General features: G+C 37.7%; 1 protein-coding gene across 1 annotated transcript; it reads right to left on the minus strand.

The window, feature by feature from the left end:
• Nucleotides 1-52: 52 nt before the first annotated feature.
• On the minus strand, nucleotides 53-8,960 carry ces3 (carboxylesterase 3). Its single transcript, XM_036584614.1, has 13 exons — nucleotides 8,805-8,960; nucleotides 8,051-8,246; nucleotides 7,303-7,441; nucleotides 6,346-6,479; nucleotides 4,602-4,755; nucleotides 3,985-4,089; nucleotides 2,295-2,396; nucleotides 1,956-2,096; nucleotides 1,769-1,849; nucleotides 1,278-1,419; nucleotides 1,047-1,196; nucleotides 708-780; nucleotides 53-345 (listed from the first exon to the last, which is right to left on the minus strand). The coding sequence occupies exons 1-13, from the start codon at nucleotides 8,869-8,871 to the stop codon at nucleotides 180-182; spliced, it is 1,650 nt and encodes a 549-aa protein (XP_036440507.1). The 5' UTR covers nucleotides 8,872-8,960; the 3' UTR covers nucleotides 53-179.
• Between the last annotated feature and the right edge of the window lie 14,425 nt (nucleotides 8,961-23,385).

The following is a 23,385-nucleotide window of genomic DNA, read 5'->3' on the forward strand; positions in this document are numbered from 1 at the left end:
TAATAAAGAATTAAATGCAATTACACCATAACAAAGGAAAACGACACAGATGCAGGCATTCAGGGGGGTCTATTTATGATCATACATGCAGAAAACCAGTGTTTAGAAAACCAACATTTCTATTATCATTCTAGTAAAAAACCAACATCACTGGTACATTGGTAATGGAGAACAGCTCTTCAGGTTGCACGTAGTGCACCGAGCTTCTGAGGCAGCTCAACGTTTAAGAAGTGCACTTTGTCTTGTTTCAGTCCTTGTCCAGTTGTCTGCTGCAGTCCCAGGTTCAAATGCTTATTGGACTGGTCGTAAGCGGGCCAGTTTACCAAGCCAGGTCCATTTGGTGAGCTGTAGGTAAAATGAATGGGGTTAATATTAGGCCTATGTGAAATTCAGTTAGTGCTCTATTTCTGGTACATTTACTGTGCAAATCAAGGGAAATCATGTATCCCATGTTTTGTTATTTTATTGATGGAAGCAGGCCAGCCATAACCAACAGATTATTTTTAGTTTGCCATACAACAGTTCTGTTCTTGGCAGTTTACTGTGTAACTGTAGCCTCACTGGCAATGAATTAAGGGCCTCCAGTTTCAGCCCCTGACCAGATTATGATAGCAGATGGTGTCAATGAGATTAACCAAATAAGTATTCTGTGGTGACGTGACCTGAACTACACAACCTGAGCTATAGTTTTTGTGCTACATGCTCACCCTGTGCGAATGAAGTTTCCCCAGTATCCCATCATGGTTTTACACAGTTGATTTTCCTCTTCACTGATTGTGCCTGGAGAGAAAAGAACAAACCATCTTCATCATCATTATGTCACTGCCAGCATTGCCTTTATCATCATCATGTCTGAAATGTCTCTGCTATCCTCATTATCATCATCTAAATCAGTGTCATCACTACAATTACCGACTCCATCATGTGCTCAAACTTGACCTTTTCAAATGATTTATTTAGAAAAATGTTTCTTTTAGAAAATTGTGGTTTAAGTTACCTTTAGTTTTCTTACAAGCATTCCAGAATCAATTACAGTAAGCATGTACCTATCATTTTGAGTTGGCCACTCCAAAAACAGGCTCCGAACACAAATCCAACATCATCAGCATGATCCGCCTTCACAAAGCTGGGTCGGATGTCTTTAAAAAGATTGGGTCGATGCTGGAACTCATACATATATACGTGCGCTCCAGCATCTGTAGGACAATAAAAGGCTGTTTAAAAAGACTGACTTTTTCAAACTGAAAGTTGGGAAGGCTTCTCTTTTACAACCTTACCTCTATGATATCCCGCCACTTTTATGACCGGTATCACCATGAAAAGATCCCCCATCATCTCAGTGAAGCCATCTCTTACATCCTCTGGAGTTTTTGCATTTTTTAGATATTCATTTATTATAAGGTCATTGGCTCCTGAGACCTACAAGAGATTAGATATTAAATAAGATAAAATTAATATATATATACAAAATAAGTAAAATAATAATGAACTAATTCTCTCTCTCTCTCTCTCCATCTATCTATCTCTCTCTTTCCATATATATATATATATATATATATATATATATATATTTTTTAACTATTGTTCTTGTTGTTATTAATATTAGCATTAGTATTCTTAGTAATATTACTGTGACATCACAGGCCAGGGTCTTTTTTTTTTAGAACTTTTTATCACAATGTTCTTGATAGTGTAGTGAGTTTTATGTCCAGCAGAGGGAGACATTTTCTAACAGTTTATTTAGTGGGGAGCTTGAGCATTAATTTACCCCTTCGGGAAAAAACTGTCCCATAACTGCAGCCACCTCCTGTCTGTCCATCCCTTTATCCCACCCTGGAGGAGCGAAGGTCTGAAACAAACACATAGTTGTTAAAAAATGAAAACAAACAACAACCACCACAAATACCACAGCACTGAGAATTTGATGATTTTTTTATTTTGTCACTTTAGCTTACCAGAGGGAGAATCCATCCAAATTCATGGTTTGTCACCCCTAAAAGCACTGGAACCTTCACAAAATTTTTGCTCTTCAAAATTTCCTCTGCTACATCTTTCAGGAACACCCCATCCACTGTGGCTCCCAGGAAGATTTTTTGCTGTAGGAAATGAATTGCGTCAATTATTATAGTTTGCTCCCTTTTAGTAAGTGATATCTCCTACAAATCTTAGCTATACGAAGAGAAGTGTATGATTACAGCCAGACTACAGGTTTAACATGTTCATGTTTATAGGCCTAAATTAATGTTACAAGGAGAATATGTAACATTTTTTTGTATAAATATAATGAATCTCACCCTTTTGGTTGCCTTTATGAAATCCTCTTCTGTCTTTTCTCTCATACACGAGACCAGCAGCTCTGTGGAGCTGGAATCACACTCTGTAACGTTTGCCACTGCCTACACACACATACACAAACAAAAGTACAAGGCATCCGTTTTACCATACTTATACACCATAAACACAATCCTAATTACAGTGATGGTAGTCAAATTAACTATCTGGCAGTAATATGAAATTTCACAGATGTTGTTAGTCACTATCCACCCAGTGGTTCATGTGGTTTGTGATTTGTTTTACCACTAAAGCCACAGGTGGTGTAAATCACCACAGAAATGCCTTACGGTCTTTAAAACCTTTAACTGTGTTTTATTTGGATTTACAAAAAAGCCCATATCATGGAAAAACAAATCTTTTTCACTGTTTTTGAAAGAAAAGAGTTTTAGGTAGTCTGTAAACTTTGTTAAAGTTTGAAAACATACCATTTACTCTCCAGTCAATGCATGCCATATATGTAAATTAACCTGCAAAATTAGCCAATATTGAGTCCACTGCTTTTGTGATGTCATGAAAAACCATACATTTACATATACTATATGGACAAAAGTATTGGGACTGTGCCTTACAAACATTTGTAAAAGAATGGGTTGTTCTAAAGAGCTCACTGAATTTGCTCACTGAAATTTCATCCTTCCTAGATATTCCACCATCATCCGTGAGTGGAAAAGTGGAAGCATTTAGGAACCACAACAGCAACTCAGCCACGAAGTGGCAGACCATGTAAAGTTACAGAGCAATAACCAGAGTATCAAACCTCCTCTGGCATTAACATCAGCACAAACGCTGTGTGCCGGGAGCTTCATGGCATGGGTTTCCATGGCTGAGCAGCTGCATGTAAGCCTTACATCACGAAGCACAACGGCAAGTGTCAGATGGAGTGGTGTAAAGCACGCCGTCACTAGACTATGGAGCAGTGGAAACGTATTCTGTGGAGTGACAAATCACGCTCCTCTATCTGGCAGTCTGATGGATGACTCTGAGTTTGGTGGAGGAGGGATAATGCTATGGGGTTGTTTTTCAGGGGTCGGCCTAGGCCCCTTAAATCCACTGAAGGGAAATCCTAATGCTTCAGCATACCAAGACATTTTGGACAATTATATGCTTCTAACTTTGTGGGAACAATTTGGGGAAGGTCCTTTTCTGTTCCAGCATGACTGTGCCCCAGTGCACAAAGCAAGGTCCATAAAGGCATGGCTGGGTGAGTTTGGTGTGGAAGAACTTGACTGGAACTTTCAGAATGAATCAGAATGGAGATTAATAGCTAGGCCCTCTCGTCCAGCTTCCTAGAAGAATGGAAGTTGTTATAGCTGCGAAGGGGTACCAACTCCACATTAATGTCTATGGATTTAGAATGAGATGTCATAAAAGCTCCTGTAGGTGTAATGTGTAGGTGCCCCAATGCTTTTGTCCATATAGTGTATATTCACCTTTTTGGCCTATAGCAGTTTCATAAACTAGTACATAGTGTAGTACATAAGTTAGTCTTAAAGGCACAGTGACAAAGACAGCCTGTTCAATTCCAAACAGAGGCTGGGAAATGGTCACGTAGAAATGAATTGTGACTGTTTTTGGTTCTTTAACTCACACAAACGTTATAAGCAGGAAAATACAAGGAAAATGTAGTATATCACCCCTTTAACTGAATACCTTGGCAAAGACCATAGGGTGTTTTGTTGAGTATGTTCCCAGCGTGGCTGCCCCACTCTGAAAGATTGTTCGGTGAAACAGACCTTTGGCCAGTGGGGACAGGGTCTGAAATAGACATATTAACAAAAAAGGGACAAATACTTCTGTTTCCATCTAGTGCAAATGTATTATTAATTCCAGTAATTAGGTCATTAGTAATTGGCCCATTTGTGCTCCATAACTATTGACCATTACTAATAACCATGTAACTGTTAACCATTTACCATTTAAACTCCAGGCTTATTATTCAGATATTAAGGCGCGTTTTCAGTAATTTAATAATATATTTTATTAAAATAATATATTTTAATATATTGGAATTTCTCTAATTGAAACCAGAGGCAAAGTGTCCAAGTTCAGATTTAAAAAAGTGAGAAAGAGTTTTCCCACTGAGAAAGGAAACATCTATTCTCTCAGCACTTTTAAGTAAATGTAGACAGGTATTAAAATGTTCTAGGGGGACTGAGGTAATAAGCATACATTATAGTCTAATTCACATTAAAATCAGTATTACGCCAAAATGAAAACACACTGCTTTTAGAAACAGTAAATGCATCGAGGTTTTAAATGGCACTTACCAACATAGAGGTACTGATTCCTCCAGCAGATTCTCCTGCAATAGTGACAGAATTAGGATCTCCTCCAAAACTCTCAATGTTCTGCTGCACCCACTGCAGTGCTGCAACTTGATCCAGGAAGCCCCAGTTGCCTCTGGCATGCTCATCCCCAGTACTGAAGCATCAAACATAAAGATAACATAACATACTGTAGCTGCTATTGGGGTGGGTGATGTGGCAAGACTATAAAATCACGGTACCTCAAGACATTTTCATGATGCACAACACTGTTGTATGCAAATGTTATGCCGTTCCGGATCAAATTATATGTTTTGTTGATTTTCTAAGTAAACTAAGTTAACACAAAAATTATTTTATATTTTATGTTTCATTTTTTTCTGATATGTTAAATTCAGCAAAGAAAAAGAAATTGTGCACTTTGCAGAAAAATGCCATATTTAAATGAGCGCCCTGTTGCGGCTGTGTTAACTTGGAAATTCAACAAAACATCTCATTTGACTAGAGGTGTTCAGTCATTTGCATATGACTGTATGCATCACATAATTTAGTTTTTCTGATGTGTGATAAATTGGAACAGACAAAGAAACAGTAGGGCCATGTTTAAAAATACTATAAAAACTAAATGAATGAATTCAATGATTATTATTTAGTGTTGTCCATACTGCACTGCACTGAATCAAATTAAACAGCCCTAATTATGGTATCTTTGTATTTGGTCAGTTTTCTTATTTCCACAGAAAAGCATATTTTGATGAAATGTGCCTCAATTTATCACAATAACGATAAATATCGTCATAGTTCCCACCCATACCCTAATATGATAGGGTTTTCAGTACAATACAACACTTTAATAGAGGTGGGTACAAGTTGCAATTTAGCAAGTCACAAATCTTTTGGGTCCTAAGTCATTATGGATAAGCCTCATGTTAAGTGACAAACTACTCTGTTCTTTGAGTCCTGTACTAGGCTCATATCTTACATGATACAAAATACTCTATTATTTCAATTAATTACACATTACACATATTGCAGATTATGCCAACTGCTTGAACATGAGTGTGAAAACATGGATATGAGTGCGACAAGTATAGATTATTGCTTAATCCATGGTTCAGTGGATTTAATCTATGGCTTTTTAACTCCAAGCCTTGAGAACACACAAATGTATGTGTGTTTTTAATGTCATTCGTCTCACTAGGCAATTACCATTGCCTTTTTGTGCAGAATCATCTGCATTAGACATAGAGAAAAACTGTATAATGCCTGGAGTTCCCATGACTTGGATGGAGATTTTTCTTCACGTTTAGGAGTCAAAGACCAAACCAAGTTACAAGTCAAGTGTAATTTACGCTTGCATGCAATTTGTTAAGACTCTAAGTTCATTGGGCCTCATTCACGAACTGTTCTTAAGAAGAAATTTCTTCTTAAACCCCACTTGTTTTCACGAAGAAACTGACATTCACCATATTTTCTTATTTGGGATTTGTTCTTAGGTAAAAACAGAATCTACAAACACTCAAGAGAACAAAGAGGCAAACAATTCTGTGGGTTTAGAACACATCATGAATCTGACATAGAATTTTTAGAACCTTTTCAAGAACAAATTTAAGAAAAATTTTAGGAAGATATTGGTGAATGTGGCTCATTGTTAGTACAAATTACTGTTAATCATAAAATGTAGTATACAGGTGTTCCCAGCAGTGATCAGTATTGCTCAATGACGTGATTTTTCCATGGATCATACCTGAAGTATCCCAATATGCCCAGCCTATACTGAATGACAACAACAACAATGTTCTCATAGGCTGCCAGTACTGATCCATCATACTGGATGGCTCCCCCCATGTATAGGCCCCCTCCATGGATCCAGAACATGACCTGTGATTATATAACAGTTAGAGTTGTCAGAAGTTTGACCTTTGTTACTTAACTGAGGACTTGGAGCAGATGGTAGCTCTCTCTAGGTTAGCATCAGAGTACAAAAATCAGTTGCTTTGAATGTTTTCCAGCAAATAGCCCAAACAAGCTTCTTGATAGTAAAATTCAACATTGGTAAGCAAAGAATAGGAATTGTGAGTGAATCCCCACTGACTTCCATTGAAATTCCACTTGAGTGCTGCATTTGGATTTAAACAATTTTCTGAGGGGCTTATCTTTTTCTACGAACATGACAACCTCAAATAGCCTGTCTGCTGTCTATTGTATTTCATACTTCTTGTGTTCATGAATAATAAGAAAAGTTTGGAGACAATTATCACAGATCAGTGATCAGTGTGCAATTCACAGCTTTTCCTATCTCTGCTAAGCTCACTGTCGTGGACGCTAAGCTCTTTGAGTACTCTGCCACATGCTGTGAAGTCAATTTCTTAAACTTGCATAGAAGTAAGGTAACTATTTTATCAAATAATGCATCCCTCTGTCTCTCTGATGACTGATGGTACTGCTCGGCTGAGATGGGTGAAGAGAGCACTATTGAACGGACACAGTGCGTTGCACTTGTGAAATTGATCCATACTCCATTAGCCTCTTAGAAAGGCGCAAAGGGCAAAGTTACAGACAGTGTCAACAGCCATTATCTACTGTGTGGGTACAGCACATGTTATGTGCCTTCTTCGACCTCTAAGTGCTTAATGCAACAGACTGCTGTTCGATTAGATAGGTTAATATAATGAGAATTATTACGGGTGATTACTGTACTTACAGGTAATTTCTCTTCTGCTGAGCGTTGAGAGGGAGTGTACACATTTAGGTACAGACAATCTTCTGAGACTGCGGGGGGAGTGAAGCTTAAGGCCATAATTTTTGAAACAGATTCCACAATGTCTAGATCTTGAAGACACCTGCCATGTCAACAGATGAAGAAAGAAAAATCACAAACTGGGACCGAAGATTAACATGACAGTCAAATATGAGACATCTAATAGGGTAGGGCACGTCAAAATTAATCCAGTTTTTCTCTAGACTGACCTAGAAAAATAGAGGCCTTGTTTCCCAAAAATGTATTGTCACATGGTAGAGCAAGTACTGCCCTTTGAGAAAGTGGGTTAGACACGGTGCTGCAAATGCACTTGGCTTACGTTAAATTAAGTCTATTGAATGAAATAGAAACACCAACAACAAGAACATTCCAGCAAAGATTTTCAAAAGGTGCTGCTCTGACCTAATCTTTACAGAATTTATTTTTTGGGTCATGATACCTGGAGGACAAGTAAGGAGAAAAATGTTGTTAAATTTGAATGTAAAATAATTTTCTTCTAAGTAATTTTGGACAGTTTATGTTGGCTCATTTGTCAATATATTTTCAAAAACCAATGTAAAGGGCAGTGGGCATGTACAAATAATGTAAAATAAAATGACAGAAATGTAGATATGAGGTTTTGATATGGTGGTGACAACATAAAAAAGCCATATTTTCCGAGACTAGTGATAGCACGGCAGGCCGCACTCACAGAGGAGGGTGCTGAGTGGCATCTCTCTCGCCCTCCCAGGGCTCAGCAGGTTTAGGTGCAGCCAGACGGAGAGGACCCACGGGTGGCTGGGCGAAAGGAATGCCCAGGTACTGCTCCACTGCTTTCTCAGAGCCTTTCACTGTCACATACTGACCACGCAAACTGCCATGCTTCAGAACCACCACAGGACCAGAGTCTGCACACAGCAGGGAAGGCATTAATCGCTTAAGAGCCTTAAGACTGAACTGTACTTATTGAAAAGGGTCTTAGGCAGACAGTGTTAATTCGCTGAAATTTGGAAGTGGACAATGAGTGTTTAGAAAGGGCAAATGCACACACTATGGCAAGATTTAGCAGAGGGAATTGGTGTACAGCTACAAACCCTACGGCAACACAATATTAGAGCGTTTCTTGTAATTCTCTATGCTAGCTGTTCATAGTGAAAAAGCATCTTAATACAATAATTAATTGAATACAAGTCTGAAAGTTCAACAACCTTTGTCTGTGAACATCATTACAACCACACAATTATAGTTAGTTTAAAAGAAAAAATGTGGAGGGTTTAAAGTACATTTTTCTTAAATTCTCAATATTCCCAGAGAGATTTTTAAACCACTGTTGTGAAATGTTTGCTGCAGAATGAGGCTTTGCTTGCCAAGCCAACTCAAAATTAAGGATCAACAAAAAGTGCTTATTCCTTTCAAATTCCACACTTAAAACAACAAACACACAGCTTAAACACATGTACTCTTGCCTGTCTGCGTGGGTGCTGTCCAAACAGAGGCAACGGTCAGCCACAGGACAAGCAGAACTCCTCTCATTGTGGCAGATCTTCAGCGAGAGACTGAGAAAGACCGAACACACCAGCATATAAATACCCCCCTAAATCTCCCTCTGTCTCTCTCTCTCTCTCTCTCTCTCTCTCACACACACACACACACACACAGAACATATGCATAGTCATGAACACACACACATTCACATACGTACATCCATATGTACTAGACAGTGCCCTTTAACCTGGTCCTCCTACACTCAAAAAATAAACCTCTTCTCATCTGTGTATACAGTGAATGTACTCTCCTTTAATGCAAGCAAAGCAAAATCCAATCAATGGATGACATGACCGTACAGACCGTATAGTCCTTGTCTTCTCAGTATAGCTTTATGGCTGCATCACATCTTTTACTGTTCTGGGACGGAACTGAATTTCAGTACCAAAGCTGAATTTTCATGGAGGTAGGTTAGAACCTAGCACATCTCTCACACTTAAAAATGCTTTAAGGGTTCTTTAGCAAAGAAAATGGTTCTATATAGAACCATGAACACTTCAAGAACCCTTTGCATGATTAAAGGGTTCTTTAGATTGATGGAGAATGTGCTACAGATGGTTCTGTATAGAATTTTTTTGAAAGGGGTTCTATAAAGCACCAAAAAGGGTTTTTCTATTGATACAAGCTTGACATAGAAACAATAGAAGCCTTTTTGGTGCTATATAGAACCCTTTTCAAAAAGATGCTATATAGAACCATCTACAGCACATTCTCCATCAATCTGAAGAACACTTTAATCATGCAGTAGGTTCTTGGAGTGTTCATGGTTCTATATAAAACCATTTTCTTTACTAAAGAACCCTTGAAAAACCATAATTTTTAAGTGTGTATGTTTAAAGGGAACCCATGCTGTTTAGAATAGTCTACATGTCCAATGCTATTTACATTTTATGTACAAACCAAATGGTAATGTTTTGTTTATTACAAAAAGCATGACAAACAAAAAAATCCTCTACTAGTAGGTCACCATTGCTGCACTATGATGATGTCCTGTGGATGCAGTGGGGTCATGCTACTTTCGAGTGGTCTCTGTTTGACTAGAAAAACGAGTTTCCCACAAGGAGGCACCACATGAACACTATGTGAAGTTGTATGATGAGGTCAACTACATCGGAGTTGTCACGCCAACGGTATTTTCATCATGGCAAAGGGCAGAAATGAACAGTAAAAATACAGAAAGCAATCAGAGAAACTGTACAAATATGTTAAACATCAGGATGTTTTAAACATGTGCCGTTAACCCATTTTTTATTTCTGCTTTGTATGAGTTCAAAACACCAGTAAAATAATAAAAACGATACATGTCAGCTAGCTACTAAACCACAATACCCATTTCAGTTTTTGTTTATTTTTCACATAAACCATATAAACATGCACCATTGGTGAACGAGTTCCTTCTCCTCGAAAAAGGATTCTTCTATTGATACAAGCTTGATATAGAAACAACAGAAGAACCCTTTTTGGTGCTACATAGAACCCTTTTTTAAAAAGATGCTGTATAGAACCATCTACAGCACATTCCCCATTAATCTGTAGAACACTTTAATCATGCAAAGGGTTCTTGGAGAAAACCACTCTAATTTTGCAATAATACAGCACAGCAAAACGGATCAAACATTTCCTAAATTGCTCTCTCCATTCCATCTTATCACGAGATCGTATATGACTCACATCCGGAGTTATGAGGCTATGAAGAGGGGTTAAAATACACGTCATCTGCCTCTCATTGTGTGTAATTGGTGGATTTGTGTGTCAGTCTACGTTTTGCATGAAACTCACCGATGGACATTCCGGAAATCACTAAGGACTGAACCACCATGCCGGAAAGCTTCATTCTTCATTCAGTCCACATCTGAGACAGATGTTAGTTTACAGCCACTGAAGTTGCTGCAGCTGTTCTGGAAAGTAGCGATGAAGATAACGGAGTATTTTAATATGAAACATAGTATAGTATCATGTTGTATGCAAGAGCCTTTACAGGAGAATTTAAAAATATATGCATAGAGAAAATGCCCTCAGACCCCAGAGGTTTAAAATTAGATAGTTAGCTCGCTGTTCTTTGCTCAATGGACAAGAGAGAGAGCAACAATCTGGTGCTGCAACACAATTGGTAACTTAATAACAGAGGTATTTCTTCTATTTTACAAAGAAATAAAATACTGTGCAGCGTTTAAATATACTATTATAAAACACATATTTTGTATAATAGTATTGGACATGTACACCGTATTGAGGCTTACACGTCTTAACACCCAGGGTTCCCTTTAAAAGTGAGACAGGGTATTTAGATGTGGGACGAAGGGCAGCATTGGGAGAAAAAGAGGATTATGTAAGTGCTATGGCTACAGTAAAGTCTTTACTGCTTTACTGAAGTCTTACTTTGCACCAAGTCTTGCCTACTAAAAGTCTTATTTCATTTGTGCAGCCCTGCTCTTTTTCTCAACACAGCCGTGAAGCTTTGTGTAGGATGAATAAAAGTCTAAGTGTGCAGGGCAGGGGGTCACAGCTGCTAAAACATACAGTGAACCCTCTGAAGAAAAGCAAACCTGAAGAGTTCTGCTCAGGCTATGAAGTTCCTCGCCTACATTTATTGGAGAACTCCTTACTGCCCAAACATGCAACAATGTGTTTCTCAGAGAAAAGCTTAGCTAAAAAATCAACCATCCTTTTCTCTGTGTTTTCATCTCATAACCTTGACCAATATAAACTGAAACATCAAACTAGAAGCATCATACTGACCCATTGTAAAGATCCCAGACACTATATTTATTTTGTGTCACTTTCTATATTGGTTTACTCATAAAATGTGCAAGTGTTGATAGGGCTTCAAAACAGATACTGATTGCAATTACAAAGACCTGAGTACCTTTATAGTCACCCTTTAGAAACAGAGACTCCTCTGTGCCAAAGAAGGTTGAACAAGAACAAGTTGTCCATTGTAATGGTCTTTGAATTGTTATTAGTGCTAAAAGAGCTTACTGACTTGAGGACAAAAAGGGCAGGCGTCTAGGAACATTCACCTGTTAATTGAACACCAGACATGCAAACTTAAAAACAAAGATTCCTAAAAGGTTCTTGACTTGTATATGGTTTTATGAAAATGTTCAATATAGATGAAACTTTATGAGTGTGGTAAAGAACACAATCAGGGAAGTCCTGAAACTTTAAAATGGTTCTTCACATGCGCACATCACATTTGTGACTGTAAATACCTGTTAGATAATGTCAGAAAACTATGCTATTCCTTACAAGTTTGTGGGTAAAACTTCAGACCTGCCAACTCTGATGCATTGGCCGTGAGACTCACGCAAATCTCTCACGCATTTTTACAAAACGACTTACCCAAAAGTTTCCTACTACTGCCTAGTCTTTTACTGATTAGAAACACTCTGGACCGGCAAAGGCAGTTAACTTGGATACAAGAGAAAAACATCACGCCAGACAGCTAGTCAGTCACTGCCGGTCCGTGTGTGTAGTAGATTAGTGTGGGCGTGGCCGGTTACCGTAGCAACTGGGAACCAACTCACTCGTGCCACGCGTGAACTGAACGCAGTGCACTGTGCGTGAGAGAGCAGAGAAAACCTTCAATAAACACACTACACTCTGACGAGAACTGAAGGAAAATGAAAAGGTAAATAACCGACTTGGTCAGTAAAGTAAACATGACCAACAACAAAAGCAACGTTCCTAACTGCACAGTTTATGCCGCAAAATGAACGCGGTTCTGTCTTGCTTGCAAGCTAAACAGAGGCTATGTTTACATGCAAAGATTTTTGCCAATCCGACTAAATACATTCTGATTATAGATTAAGACTAAGGTGTTTATATACACACTCTCTTGAGCAATCTGATGGGAAATCTCCGTTTACATGCACACTACGTGTAACCCGATCCAAAATTACGCGCTTGCGTAGAGGATCACTTAGTGTAGGCGTTATCATGACAGCGAGCATCACGTGAGTCCAGTCAGAGTGAGACGAGCAGCAGTGTCCCAGCTAACAGGGAACGTTCCATCAACTTTGACTAACGTTATGTAAAGGTTCTCCTAATGTTAGGAGCAAACGTTCTCACAATAACGTCAATAGAACGTTCTGTAAACCTTATGTGACTTTGATAAAAGTTCTCACAATGTTAGTCTGAGATAGTCTTCTCAGTGTAATGTTAAAGGAACATTCTCTTAACGTTTTTTTAAATAAATAGTTTAAAGGACTGTATGTATAATGTTCTTTAGACACATATTAGGAAACATTAGTCAACTGTTATACATTAAATTTTTGAGATGATAAGGTGCACAGTTGAAAACTGAATCCATTGTGTTCTACTGGACTTTTTTTGCTTAACATAATATTTAATTCAATAATAGATTTAAGATAAGCTATTACTTTTCTTAGTTTTTTTTCTGACTGCGTTTAATAAAAACTACATTAAAAACTGAAACTGCTGTTACTAGAAACAACGAGTTTTCCTCAGCCTGTTTTGAGTACTGTTGCCATGGTGACAGAGATTCAGCGGTTAAATAAGCAGATTGAACCGGTTTAAACCAGTTGCAAGATCGCCAAGGAACATTAATTGCAGAGATAAATGTCTATAAATGAGGAAAAAAATAAATGTAAGTTATGCATTATGTTAAGATATGCTAGCATAAAATTTTCTTGTTCCACCTTAAATGGTGCAGCAGTTCTTTGCGGCTGAGGCGTTATAATAACTTGCACCATTAAAGGTGAACATTTTTTTTATTTAAAGGTGGAACTGGAAAATTCGAAGAAGAACCTGGTGAAAAGTAAGCCAATTTCATCCAAATAAACCAATGTAAATCTTGCAGACACAGGTGTTTATCTTGAACATATCAGTTAACATTTATAAGTTCTCAACAAGCAGGATAATGTGAGGTTTACTCTTGTCAAGCATCACTGAAACAAATTTAGCTAAGCTTTATTTAAGCAATAGAGGAGTGTGGAGTGTGTTATCGCGAAACAACATCACGGCTGTGATTTTATCGCAGGCACGAGCCGAAGGCGAACTAACTGTTGTATAATATTGTACAAGTACACGCTGATTCACGCTTTCTGTTTCAGTAAGGTTAGATGATAGCAGAAAAAAGGCTATAATCGCTGTTTTGTAAAAAGAACCGAAAGAGAATTAGAGAGGACTAATTTACAGGTAAGCAGCTTGCAAATAAGTTGGGAAATGGGGGCTTAGGGGTTCACGTTCATGTGTGCGGGCGCGCGCCCCAATTGTCATTTTTTTCTGTGAGTGGGAGAAATACAGAAATACAGAGAGAGAGAAAGAGCTGCCCGTCAGTTACTTTTAGTTACTTTACGTGTACTTTAGCTTGAGTAAATGGACAATTGAAAATAAATGCCTCCATGTTCTGGAATTCATCATTAGGAAGCCGTTCTTGTTCAAATTTTGACGTTCCATGTAAATAGTGCAGCAGTTCCATTCAGGCGCCAGAATGACCTGCTGCACCATTTAAGGTAGAACTGGAAAATGCGTCTAGGAAACCAGCTTCACCCGTGTCAACTTTCTGAGGTCTGTCTACCATTGAAACCACTAAGAGTGTTCTATTTTTGTTCCAAAAGAGTTATGTCAATACAGTGTCAAAAGGCATTGTGTATCAATTCGAAGTGGATATATGCACTATAAGTATATTAAGTAACAAAAACAAAGGTGTCTGAATACTTGTTTCACCTCACTGTTGTACTGTAACATGAATGATGGCTGGATTATGACAGGAATTGTCAGCAAATATATTGGGAGTAAAAAGGCATAAAAAAGAAAGTTCTATAAAAAAGCATGTCTTTGTATAATATGATGTTTGTTTTTTAGAGGCTTGCTGGGTCATGCACCCCAATGTGGCATCCAAGGTGTTCAAAGAATGTACTGGGGACACCTTAAAATATGCTACACACAGGGGATCAAGGGTAAGTCACACCTTTGCTGTTTCCTTTCTTCTAGAAAGATGTTACACTCTAGGGTGTCCCTAAATCTTTAAAACACTCTGGTCCTGGTCTACTTATGTTCTACAATTACAGACTGTAGTCTGTCTGTATCTTTGTATAATTTATCCCACGTTTACCTTGTTCATCAATGGCCAGGACCACCACAGAGCAGATATTATTTGCCTGGTGGATCATTCTCAGCACTGCAGTAACACTGACATCTTGGTGGTGTGTTAGTGTGTTGCGCTGGTCTGAGTGGATCAGACACAGCAGTGCTGATGGAGCTTTTAAACACTGTCACTGCTGGACTGAGAATAGTCCACCAACCAAAAATCTCCAGCCAACAGTGTGCTGTGGGCAGCGTCCTGTGACCACTGATGAAGGACCAGAGGATGACCAACACAAACTGTGCAGCAGCAGATGAGCTGTCTACAAGGTGGACCAACAAGGTAGGAATGTCTAATAGAGTGGACAGTGAGTGGACAGTGTTTAAAATCTCCAGCAGCACTGCTGTGTCTGATCCACTCAGACCAGCGCAACACACTAACACGCCACCAAGACGTCAGTGTTACTGCAGTGCTGAGAATGATCCACCAGGCAAATAATATCTGCTCTGTGGTGGTCCTGACCATTGATGAACAAGGTAAAGGTGGGATAAATTATACAAAGATACAGACAGACTACAGTAAGGCCGTGTTCACACAGCAGGTAAAAGTGGAAAAAATCAGATTTTCTCACCAAATTTGATTATTTTTTTTTTAGGTTGTTCACATTATCTTTTTATGCGCATGCCCAAAAGAATAATGCCTCACTTCACGTGACACACTCATCCAGAGTCAACGGTAACAGCCACTTGCTTAACCACTTCTCCAGTTCATCATGCCTGCTTTTTTTCTTTTTATAACTGGTTTAAATCTGCCGCCAGAGAGGTTACTATTTTGACAAGAAAATTAAAGTGGAACTTATCTGTCTGGTTTCTACTTTTAAATAGCTCTGAAAGATAAACAATACTCACATTTTTACAGCTCATACTATGACTATCACAGAATACTACAACTCATTCAGAGTTGAGTTGGATTGATGTTTGCATCACATGAATTCTGATCTGGTTGTTCAGACAGAGTCCCATTACCGCAATTCGGATACCTATCGGATTTCAATGTTAGATTCAGTATGTTTTTTGTTTTTTTTTCCCCATTTACACTGCCACACAGATAACACATCTGTGTCATATATGACGGAAAAGAACGGATTTGGGCCACTTTAATCTGCTGTGTGAACGTAGCCTATAACACTTCACTGTGTAAGCAGACCCTCTGCACTGCCAGCTTGAGTCATTTGTTCATTAGTATGGCAGCATATACTATGCTTATGTCACATGGTATCAGCGGGTACCAGACGTTGGTATCTGTAAATATGTATGAGTAAGAGTACAAGTAATTGGTATTGATGAAGCCCTACTACAGACTGCAGTTACATTAAACCCCTTGGTTTTACAAAGGATTTAGGTAATTTTGAAAAATCTTTGCTTCTGAAAAATCCAGTTTCATTAAAAATAAGGCAGCTTTTAAAATTTTATAAAACATTGAAATCAAGATGTTATCAGGAAACTCCACTGCAGTGTTGAAAAACACCTCCCCAGATACACATAGAATAAGTTTTGTGTAATTTTGCTGTTTCAGTTTCGAATTACATTTTCCCAAATGTAAGAATAAATAAAGTTTGATTACATATTTAGGTTTTCATAAAACATTCAAATCAAGCTTTTAACAGGGAACTTCACTGCAATACCAAATTCAGACTGTGAAATTAATGAATTGCATTCTCTGGAAGTGTTCTTCACCAATGCAGTGTAGTCTTTTGCTAAAAGTTTGATTCCTTCCGTTCATAGAATTGTTAACATGGGCATATATGTATTTAACTTTCCCAAGCATTGCAGAGGTCTTGTTCAGAATTTAAATAGCAAAATAAAATGTAGCTCATAACCCGTGTATGTCAGAAAGTGTTTTTAAACATTGCAGTGGAGGTTTCTGATAACAGTGTAATTTTCTTCCTTTGTTGGAGGTTTATTTAAGTTGGCTGTTTCATTTTTATGGCATATTAAATAATGCCATATACTTCATGAAATTCAAGTGTAGAGAGCGTGACCAGGCTTGGAATTTTTTGCAAGAGAATGCAAAACATTTGCAAGGGAACGCAATGTCAGTACTATTTTTTATTTTTATTTATTTATTTTTTTTAACCATTATCCCTAAGGGGCTCCGTACTGTTCCACAATCCTCGTATTTTATACTCAACTTTAAGGCCACTATACATTTATTGTATTGTTTCTAGCTTAATTTTTGTTTGCACACTATATCTGCATGTTCGCACTTTGTACTTTTTGTTCCTTGTTGCACCTTGTTGTTCCTGGAGGAACGCAATTTCACTCCACTGTGTACTTGTACATAGACGGAATGACAGTAAAAGCCTCTTGACTTGACTTGACTTGACTTGACTAAATCAAAGACTGCAACGTAACTTAAAGGAAGCTTTGTGTTTAGCTGCCCAGAATGGCTTGGATAGAGTTTAACAATGCTTCACATGAACTGATAAAGGTGGAAAAATAACTAATAAACCTGTTTGTTTACTTTGCAGGTGGAGAATACAGAGACGCCTCAATGGACTTTTTTTCATTTTTTGTTCATTCACTTGAATTGATTTATAATATTAGTAATAATAATAAACATTTATTAAATTGAATATGCTTGCTTTGATTTTGCCTTAGTTTATGTCAGTATTATCATAGTAATTGGGATTGTTTGAATTAGACTATCAGCAACGAATGGGAATGTGGATGGGAGGGACTAACATTAACTAGAGACTGAGAAAATGTTAAGGAAATGTTAAAGTAACATAAAAATCTTTTGAAAAAAAAACGTTTGACGCTGTGTACTGCTGGCTGCACAAAAATATCAGGAAGATGTTTTAGGGTATGTTTTACTAACTTGCACTGAATGTCCTAAGAAAATTAAGAAAACTGGAACTATAAATCTTTGAAGAATGTATAAAGATAACATTCCAGGAATGCTCAGTGGTCAGTGTATATAAAGATGAGGTGATAATCTGGAGCAGTGGTTTTAAGAAACATGTTATGGAAACATTAAAATGGCCTTTTTTAAATTTAGCAACAATATCATCATAATTAAATGTTATAGGAATGTTTTCACGTTCTCAGAACATTGCAAGACCACATTCCTAGAACGTTAAATCGGTGCCAATGAGGTTGGGTTGATGTTTAGGGAACGATCTTGTAACCTGAATGTTTTAACATAACTTGGGATGTTGTCAGAACGTTCCAAGACAACGTTCCTAGAATGTTAAACTGTTGTTGCAAATGAGGTTGAGGTGACGTTCTGGGAACATTCACATAACTTAAGAGAAACGTTCTGAGAACATTAAGAAAACTGCACAGAATAACATTGAGGGAATGTTCCAATAAAACGTTCATACAACCAAAATGGGAATGTTAGAGGAACGTTTAGAGAACATAATTTTGAACATTGTCAGAATGTTCCAAGACAACGTTCCCAGAATGTTAAATAATTGTTGCAAATATGGTTGAGGTGACGTTCTAGGAACGTTTTCATAACTTATGAAGAACGTTCTGAGAACGTTAAGAAAACTGGACAAAATAACGTTGAGGGAACATTCCAATGCAACGTTCCCACAACCAAAATGGAATGTTAATGGAACGTTCTGAGAACGTAATTTTGTTAGCTGGGGTGTTACCTGAATCTTCAGCTGGCGTGTTTTACATTACTTTAAACTACTTCACATGTAACTACTTATTTAAGAAAGGGCGAGAGGAAGACGTCACGTTCTGAGGCACATAAGCTGGACGCCAGTCCCACCGCCAACTTTCAAAATTTAAAACATAAACTTTGCAGACCAGTTTCTGTCTCCTGCCATGTTGAAACTGATAAACTTTCCCTAAAAACTGTGATTTAACTTAAACAGAGCTAAAATGCTGTATGTATGTGTTGTAATCTAACTTTACTGCTGCTGCAGCTGCTCACATCAAGCAGTCTCTTTTTGTCATTGTACAACATGCCATCGATTTCTGTAATATTTATGTTTTAAAATGAAAGCAGAACTTTTAAATGTAATATGTATTTGATAGGCTTCGTTTATATTTAGCCATCTAACTAGCTTACGCTAGCTAGAAGCCACTGCTAACGGTAGCTATAGTCTCACACATTGTAGCTTTCATTAGCTGCTGGCACCAGCTGGCTAACATGGAGCAGTCTCTGTGGCACATTTACAGCATGCCAGCAATTTCTGTAGCTTTATGAAAGAAAAACATAACTTTTATATCTAGCTACAGTTTATTTGATAGACATATTAAATTTGCTACAGGTGCTAATTAGCTAGCCTACCATTATCAGTTTAAGGAACACCAGCTTCATAAGAGTAGCTGGCTAGCTATGTTAGAGATCTGCCACATAGTATCATTCTTTTACTTTCATTACATGAGTCAAAACATGACTCCTAGCTCGCATCTTAGCATTGTGGTTATACTGTGACATTTGAGTTTCATTTTCTGATGTAGTTGTGGTGTTGGAGTGTCATGCTGTGTCAGACATAACTTCGCTGGGAACGTTAGCCGTTCATACCAAGCTGATGTAAGAGAAATTACATTGTTAACATTGCCTGTAGCATTATCTTTTTAAAGACACAAGTATGAAAATGCTGCTTTATATCAGCCGGATAACAGTTTGGGTGACAGCCACTGTTAGCAATGACCTCTAGCTAGCAAATATAAATGAAGTCCATCAAATGCACATTATGTGCACAAGTTCTGCTTGCATTTTAAAACATAAATATTACAGAAATTGCTGCCATGTTGTACAAAGACACAGAGACTGTCTGTTTAAATGCTTTTATATTAGTCTGTGACTATACCACTGCAAACCTTAACTAAACAACGAGACAAAGTGTGGTTGTGGGCTCTGTAAACAGACACATCCACTTGGTAGATCTTGGGTCAGGTAGATATTAATAATTATTGAGGATTTTTTGAGGATTTGACTAGGTAATTTTAATATTCTTTTGGGAATAAAGACAGAATTTCTAATTTTGAAATTATATGCGTGGTTCCACCTTTTTTGCCACAAGTTTATGGGGAGGCTGGCCTCTTTGTGTTTCCCCTTTATATCCAAAACATGACTGCCAAATGCCAGAGGGTGCCTGCAAGTGAGTCCTCAGTGAATGGGGGTAAATGGGCTAAACGGCTAAAAACGAAAAGTTAAAATAGTTTGTAGTCACTTGACCAGAACTTTCCTTTGATTTTAGAAAGTAGGAGGACGTATGTCAATAAAAAACAAAGAAAAACTTACCTGTATGTTTCCTTTTTTTTGACAGCAAACAGGTTTTGGGCAACGCTAGCATTAGCTTCCTGCTGATTGGTTGGTGAGCAGAGCAGCTCATTGGCTGTTTATGCTCACAGACGTCATGAACATACATGAGGTGCCGTTTTAAACTCCTATAACTGGAGTACAAAAATTCTTAAAAATATAACAGTGGTGTTAAAATGTTTTATGCTGTTTTGTGTTCAGGAAATGAATGTGTTACTTTACATTAAAAATGTTTAACATTCACAAATATGATTTTGTTCAGATGCTTCATATTAACCCATTCATTTTGATTTTGAGGGTGCTCGGGAGCACCCTCTAGCCTCTGAGAAACTCAGAAGACATTACAGAGTGGCAATTCTTCTCGCTACAAGTTCTCTGGCCATGCTGTCTTCCTGTCCACACACCCACCTTTTGATATGCCCATCAAGCTTTCGAAACGCCCGCTGCTCTGTCCTGCAGAGCCTCACGTCTCTGTTAAACGTTCATTCTTCCCCACATTTCCTCGCACTTTGTTTTATAATAACAATATATATATATACAATATATAATGCACTATATAGTTATAGAATATCACAATGTATTAACTGAGGCGTTTGGTAAGCAGTGTTAAAACACTGCAGTGTAAAATAAACTGCATTGGAAGACTGAATACTGGCTGATCCGCACAGCCATCACTGCCACTGGCTGCACTGTGGCATTCTATTATATTATATAGTATATTCTCTGTAATTTTTCCCTCATTAGAGTAGACTGACCAGTTCAGTGGAGGGCTAACAACAAATTATCAATGCTGAACAAAAACAGAACTTACCAACATTGAGTCTTGCTCCACTAAAGACTTAAATGTCAACACTTAATGTGACGGACTATTATGTTATGGGTAAGATAAGCAAAAAACAATTTCAGAATTTCAGTGGCTGTGTGTACAGACATTTCAAATGTATTGCTAAGAAAAAAAATCGACTGTTGTGGACCGACCCAACCCCAACCAAACATCTAAGAATCCCAGAAGGCCTCATAATATTACGTCGTTAGCTGGTTTGCTAATTTAACTTAGCTACTTTCATCATGCTAATTATAGCTACAGCAGAGTTTGCTAGTCAAATGACATTAGGATAGAAAACTGCTTTCTGTTATCATGAAAGGTTTCGTTAGCTACCTAAGTACTTGTTCATTGCGGTGATAAACTCAAATATGTTCTGAATAACATTTTAACTTAGGTACAGTATTAATTGAGGCTTGTAACGTTAGCTATCAGCAAGCCTTAAACATTAGCAAAGCTAGAAGAACATGATAGCCAGCTAGATGGCGACACTAAGATGCTTTAGTAATAAGGGAATTAACCAGATGGCAGCGAATCTCTGTTATCTTTGACATTTTGGAGTATTTAAAGTTGCAGAAAAATCTGTCACTGTGCTTAAAACTCAACAGCTTTAAAGATCAGTCTCATCAGCTGAGGTTCACTTTTGTTGTTTTTACTCTTATTGCTGGAAACAATTCACTTACTCTGTCTCAAATTATTTATCTTTGAAATGTTCAAAGCTTTATCCCACAGTAGTTCTTGCATGTTTTCAAGAAATCTCCAGTGATGGCCTAGAAATTCACAAACATCTAGAATGGGCAAACTAATAAAAACAATTCAATGAAGTAGTTAGCCTGCCTTATAACATGAACATTGATAAGATTTAAACACATAATAAAATGTACACCGTTTAGAACACTGTCAAGAATGGGATATGAAGTAGAGTCTCTGATGTATTAAAGAAGAAGCACTTGATCAAAGAGCTTTGCTGTATAGCTTGGCTCATGCCCTTGTAGTGGCTTCATGCTCTCCTTATCAGCACTGCCACACCCAAAGTTATGGCTAACTGATGTTGGATAAGCTTACTCTAGTAGTACATACTGTATACAGTGCTGAAAGAAGTACAGAAATCCTGTGAGTAAAGGGAGGGATAGGTTGCTCTCATATTACTCTTGTAAAAGTGAAGCTCAAAAATCTAATGTACTCAGGTAGATGAAGCTAGGTGTAGTCTTTATGAAATGGAGACTACTCATGCAGCAGATGCTTATATATTCTGTGTTTATTTATTTAGCAAAAAATCATCCCATTTTGGACAGTTGTATACATATGTTTGGGCACCTCTGACCAATTTTTGTTGATGTCTGAAGTGCTGAAGTAGACACCTCTGCAACAAACAAAAATTTTACAAATGTTAATGCAATGTTAATTTTTTATTGACTTAAAAAATAGAAAAAAAAAATATTATAGCATGTGCAAAATTTTGGACATCCTTCCAATAGTAAATTTTCAGAGCTTAACTCGTTAAGCCTTAAGTAACTTGTTAGGAGTGGTTAATTGGTTGTCATTAGAAATTGTCAGCTTACGACAATTCCAGAGCATGATAAATGCTCTGACTCTTTAAACCTTACGTAACAACCACAGGCTTCTCTAAACAGCTGGCAGAAGATCTGAAAATGAGGCTAATTGATGCCTACGAAGCAGAGGAAAGTTATAAAAAGACATCAAAGTATTTCACCTAAGATTTTCCCAGCGCTTGCACAAACATGGTCTGCATGGAAGAGTCATCAGAAGAAAACCTTACCTGCAACCTCCTCGCAAAATGTCTGAAGTCTGCAGAGCAACATCTAGATAAGCCAGAGGTATTTTAGAAACAAATGCTGTCAACTGATGAAGTAAAAATGGAACATTTTGCCCACTCTCACAGAGGTATGTTTGGAGAAATAACAGATCAGTATTTGATGAAAAGAACACCTTGCCAGCTGTTACACATGGGAGTGAATCTATTGCGAGGCAGCCAGTGGCTCAGGAAACATTTGACAGGTAGATGGAAAAATGGATTCCACTAAATATTAACTAACTTGGAAGCAGGAAACTGAAGCTAAAAAGAGGCTGGCTTCTACAGCAGGACAGTGATCCAAAACATAGCTTAAAAATCACCATGAACTATTTCAAGAAGCAGGCTGAAGCTTTGCAAGCAGTGAAATCTGCCAAAGGGGTACTTAGTAAGTACTGACTTAGTAGAGTGTCCAAACTTTTGCACATGCCACAATTACTACTTTTTTCCTTTTTTAAAGTTAATCAAACATAAATAACTGCATTAACATTTGCAGGAAAATGCTATTTTCTTTAAATAGTTGGCTGC

The sequence above is a fragment of the Colossoma macropomum genome, unplaced genomic scaffold (genome assembly GCF_904425465.1).
Source record: "Colossoma macropomum unplaced genomic scaffold, Colossoma_macropomum, whole genome shotgun sequence".
Classification (NCBI taxonomy): Eukaryota; Metazoa; Chordata; class Actinopteri; order Characiformes; family Serrasalmidae; genus Colossoma; species Colossoma macropomum.